Source organism: Scylla paramamosain, chromosome 36, assembly GCF_035594125.1.
Source record: "Scylla paramamosain isolate STU-SP2022 chromosome 36, ASM3559412v1, whole genome shotgun sequence".
Lineage (NCBI taxonomy): Eukaryota > Metazoa > Arthropoda > Malacostraca > Decapoda > Portunidae > Scylla > Scylla paramamosain.
In genome coordinates this window covers 2,372,728-2,377,981 of record NC_087186.1, presented here as the reverse complement: position 1 = coordinate 2,377,981, position 5,254 = coordinate 2,372,728, and the positions used below count along the sequence as shown (strand labels likewise).

At 36.9% G+C, this 5,254-nt stretch overlaps 1 protein-coding gene across 2 annotated transcripts in view; it reads right to left on the bottom strand.

The window, feature by feature from the left end:
• Positions 1-883: 883 nt before the first annotated feature.
• LOC135090823 (trypsin-1-like) overlaps positions 884-5,254 on the bottom strand; it is a 21,959-nt gene continuing 17,588 nt past the window's right edge. For both annotated transcript variants that reach the window (XM_063987902.1, XM_063987901.1), the window contains exons 9-10: positions 4,013-4,133; positions 884-3,817 (exon numbers count right to left, since the gene is read on the bottom strand). In XM_063987902.1, the coding sequence (XP_063843972.1) occupies positions 3,762-3,817; positions 4,013-4,133 (177 nt within the window). In that variant the 3' untranslated portion in view covers positions 884-3,761. The remainder of the gene's footprint in view (positions 3,818-4,012; positions 4,134-5,254) is intronic.

The following is a 5,254-nucleotide window of genomic DNA, read 5'->3' as shown; positions in this document are numbered from 1 at the left end:
AAATCTATTATAATTTTCAGTATATGAAGAAAATAAACCAATGACAGGAAAGTGATCACTGATACATGTAAACAATATATTACTATTAATAAAATTTTCCATATCGTTAGACCAAATGTGATCAATAATAGTAACAGATGTAGAAGTGACTCTGGTCGGTTTGCTTATGGTTTGAAAAAAAAAAATTATATGAATGGAATAAATTTGTGTAAGTATCAACATTATCATTGCTATGCAGTAAGTTGATGTTGAAGTCACCCATAGTATAACATTTTTATTTGTTTCTGTTCGGAATATTTAGAATTTCTTCTATGGAGTCAATAAAGTCACTGATTGCTGAGTTCGGAGGTCTGTGTACTGTGCCTACGATGAACTTCACAGGTTTGACAATTTCTATAAACATCGACTTAATGTGCGGTAACTGTAACGAGGCATTGACAAGTTTTACACCTTGATATTTATTATGAAGGTAGATAGCTAATCCTCCACCTTGAGTAGATTTGTTGGAAAAGCATGCAAAATAAGACTTCAGTGTGTATGAATTACAAATATTGTCATTTAAGCGAGTTTCACAGAAGGTAATAACATCAAAGTTGAATTCAAATAAATTGAGTGATTGATCAAATAAGTATTCAGTGTTGGGGAATACTATTAATATTATGGAAAAATAATTTTAGACTATCTTTAGGATATGATTTTTTTTTTCTTCACTATTGAATATATAATTACTGTTAGTCAATGGGAGACTAGGTTCACTTAAATTAACACCATTATTGCTATGTTGATCTGTTCCAGTACAGCTGTAGGTCAATGTATTCAGGACACTAAGGGGATATTGATGATTGTCGTTGTTGAAAAGGTCTTTGAATTCAATATCATTCACATTATAATATGTTAAGAATTGGTGCAAGTTTATATGAGCCATTTTACTTCGTTCTTTTACATAGTATATCTAACTATGGGACTCATCTTTACTTCTTGGTTCCTCTTCGGGGCTCCCTGAGAGGTTTGCGTTTTCACGAGGCCCCCGTCCACGGGAGTCGCTAAGGCGCGGTGAGGATAGCGAGCAGTTGGCCTCCTCCCCTCGGCTCGTGCACGCTCCATGCGCCTCCACTGCAACCACGTCCCCTGCGCTCGTGTCCCCAGGCCCCGACCTGGCTCGGCCACTATCCACCACTCCGGCCAGGGCCCCGGAACTATCCTCAGTCCTTACTCCGATCTTGGAATCTGTCCTGGAATCCTCCACGGCTGCAGCATCCACACATGGGTGTTGTTGTCCGCGTCCAGCAGCGCCTCCCCCTCAGTCTTCCTCTCTCTGATTATTAATTTTGTGTATCAAAAGTATGCTATTTTCCCCTGCGCCTTGGCCTCCTTCAGTAAGGGCATTTGAGAATTTTTGATTGCCTGTGATGCTGCGCAGAGATCATCATTGAGGAAGATATTTGCACCTTGTAACTTCTTAGCATTTCTCATCACCGCCTCACGATCACAGAGTGTCATTTAAGAAGAAGGAATAGTTGTCTGGAATGTTGTGTCGAACTGATAGATGAAGAAATTGAGTTTTTGAGGCATTGAACAATATCAAGTTTGCCCAGCCCCAATAACAAATTTTAGAAAGAACAGAAGTCAGGCGTTCTGTGGCTTCGTTGCGTGAACTGTTTTCTTCCTCAAGGATTGGACATCTACGAAAAGATGTGGAAAAGTGCAGGGTGGTATCATCAGCGTATGAATGTACAAGACAAAAAGTTTAGAAGAACATTGAACAACAATAGGAAGAGAGTGGGTGACTGGACAGAACCCTGAGTAACACCAGTGTTAATAAAATTAGAAGAACAGTGACCGTCTACCACAGCAGCTAAAGAACGCTAATAAAAAAAAAAAACTTGAAATGAAGTTACAGAAAGAAGAATAGAACCTGTAGGAGGGTAATTTAGAAATCAAAGATTTGTGCCACTCTACATCAAGTTTTTTTTTTTTTTTATATATATCTAAGTCAATAGCAAAAGTTTCACGAACATCTTTAAAAGAGAATGATCAAGACCCAGTAAGGATAGCCAAATCACCAAAAGAGCGGTCTTGACGGAACCCATACTGCCGATCTGGTAAAAGGTTGCAAAGTGATAGGTATTTAAGAATCTTCCTGTTTAGGATAGATTAAAAACTTTAGATAGGCAGGAAATTAAAGGAATAGGACGGTAGTTTGAAGGATTAGAACGGGCACCCTTTTAAGAAACAGGCTGTATGTATGGAAACTCCCAACAAGAAGGAAAGGTAGATGTTGACAGAGTTGGAAGACTTTGACTAAGGATGATGCAAGCACGGAGGCACAGATTCGGAGAACAGGAGGAACCACAAAATAGGAGAGACCCCATGAGGTACATAAGCCTTCCGAGGGTTTAGCCAGCGAGATTATGGGAAGCATCATTGTGAGGAATTTTAATAGGTAGCATGAAGTAGTCAGAGGTTGGAGGGGAGGGGGGAAAAAGCCCTGAATCGCCAATGGTAGATTTTTTAGCAAAGGTTTGCTCGAAGAGTTCAGCTTTACAGATAGATGTGATAGCAGTTGTGCCATCTGGCTGAAATAAAGAAGGGAGAGTAGAAAAAACAAAGTTTTTTGGAGACGACGTGACATGACAAAGTCACGACACGAGTTAGATCTTGAAAGATTTTGACACTTTCTATTAATGAAGGAGTTTTTTGGATAATTGGAGGACAGACTTAGCATGGTTTCGGGCAGAAATATAAAGCGCCTGAGATTCTTGTAATGTAAAGCTCAAGTACCTTTTGTGGCCCACCTCTCTATAATTTATATCTCAATCTAAGGTTCCGAGACGTAGAACCTATTATCTCACTAAGCATTTAGAACATATGAAAGAATATGGAGAGAACAAACGTTGTCTTGTTCAGTGCTTCAAAGACTTCCATCCCTCATATATCAACTCAAGATAACTTTCCAAATCCATTTCCTTTTGTGAGACTTCACTGCCTCTCACTTCTGCTGTCAGTATACATTGTCTTTCCTTTGTTAAATGTTTTAATTTGAAATTTCACATATCTTCACAGTTTCCATGAAGTTACGTTTTGTGTCGTCTCCGCCAAATCCTTTCCCATTCCCTGTTGTTGATTGTAATACAGGAGCCTTATTCATCTACCTTTGAAGTAGTACTCTCATAATAGGTAGGATTTAGTCATAAATCCTTTCATAAAAAAATTGTTGATTCAAAAGTTCTTTTCATCAATTCCTCTTTTTCAACAGTGATTTTTCTTTTCACTGAACGTGACATTGTTGCATCTCTTGCATTTTTCTAATATTACTGTAATAGTTACTGTTCTTCTGAACTTCCTAATTGCATCATTCCATCCTCCAGCGGTTTTGCTGTATAAGCAAAACCATCATATGTCCTCTCCCAAGAGTATCTCCACTCTTTCATTGCTTTCACTTTGAAACTCTGGATCAGCTTTGTGTTTCAGTATTTTCTAATGCTAACGACTTGTAATGTTTAAAAAGAAGCATATCAATAAGTTTCAAACAATAAATTAACTTCTTTTTTTTTTCCTGGCTTCCCTATTTCTGTTTTCTTTTGAAAACTGCAACTACAGAATAATTTAAAAGAAAATGTGGAGCCTTAAGTTATTGGGGATTATGCATGGATTTCCATCTTCATTACACATATTTATTACATTTAATGTTGTATTACACTTCTTTGTTGAGTAGATTACTCTTGCCATAAGCCAGCGCCAGAAGCTGAGATACAGATCATTCATTGGCCGCAGGAATTGGTCCCTGTCATTAACTGTTTAAGAATTCCGACGTAAACTGTAAAGAAAAAATAAAGAAAAAAAATAATAAATATCTACTTCCAAAACCGTGTGGTGAGCCAAAAATATCTACGCATCATTGAATACCAATAAATAAATAAATAAATAAATAAATAAATAAATACAAATAAAAATAGCTATCATATTATGATATTCAGTCCAGATAGTGAATATAAGGCAAAAGATAACTTACCGCTAACTCGAGTGTAAACTCCTGGGTAATTGGCAGAAGCACACCCATATCCCCAAGATACGATACCAATCTGTTCATATGCTCCATTTCTGTAAGTCACCATAGGACCACCAGAATCGCCCTGGAAAGCAAACACGTTTCTACACAGAACCACAAAAAAGTAGAATATATGGAAGGAAATACGTAATGCTGGATTCAGTTACAACAAATGTAGATAAAAAAAAGTGATATAATGTGTGTTTGTTTACCTAATTACCTATCTTTCTATTATCTATCTGTACTACATAAGAGATATTTCTCGTACAAGTGCTTTATTAAATGTGATGGCTAATTTAGCATTTATTAACTTTAAGATATTTTCTTTAAATCTTATGATTGTCCGTTTTTCTTTTGTAATTTGGATTATAGCTTCGCTGAAATTAATTATCTTTGCTCTCTAGGAAGTTATAGGTCCAGTGGCGACCTCAATTTTGACGGTTTTTGAACACCAGAAAGTTCTGTATTTGTCGTGTTTATGACCGAACTAGGGTAGAAAGAGATACTCTATGGAAAGCTGTCCTGTTAAAACGGCTGAACCCGAATTATTTGCTAATAGCAATATATATATATATATATATATATATATATATATATATATATATATATATATATATATATATATATATATATATATATATATATATATATATATATATATATAGACTTCACGGTTTAGTATATTAAATTGGCCCGTGGTTAGGCTTTGTGTGATAGCAGAAGTCCTTTGCATTCTCATTATTGTGCACGTATCGTTGGAGTGCATTGTTGAAATCAGGCGCCAAGTAGGTCTGCTTGATCATGTTGTTCGTTCATTAGAGTCAACTTGACTCTTTTGTCTAGTGTGTTTTAGTTAATTGCTACTGGTTGTTATGGTGTCGTCCGTGTGTGTGTGTGTGTGATTTAATAGCTAGATTTGCTTTGGTCGCGTAGTAGCTCGCGTTTTGGTAGTCCCTTGTCTTCTCTGACTTGTTAGTTTGTAAAGAGGTAGAACACTTGTCAGGGAGATTTAAGATGAAAATCAAACAGCAGTAATATCCTGCTGAGCAATGGGTGGATGCTGTTTTGAGGGAGGTTTGCTCTTAGGATATTACAGCCTCATAATTGTGGCGTAAGTCTTTCTTGTTTCTCCTTAGTACGTGTCTGTGCGAGTCCTTTCCAGGGTCTGGAATAAGTACTAGCGTTGCATGTTTCCTCTGTGTGCGA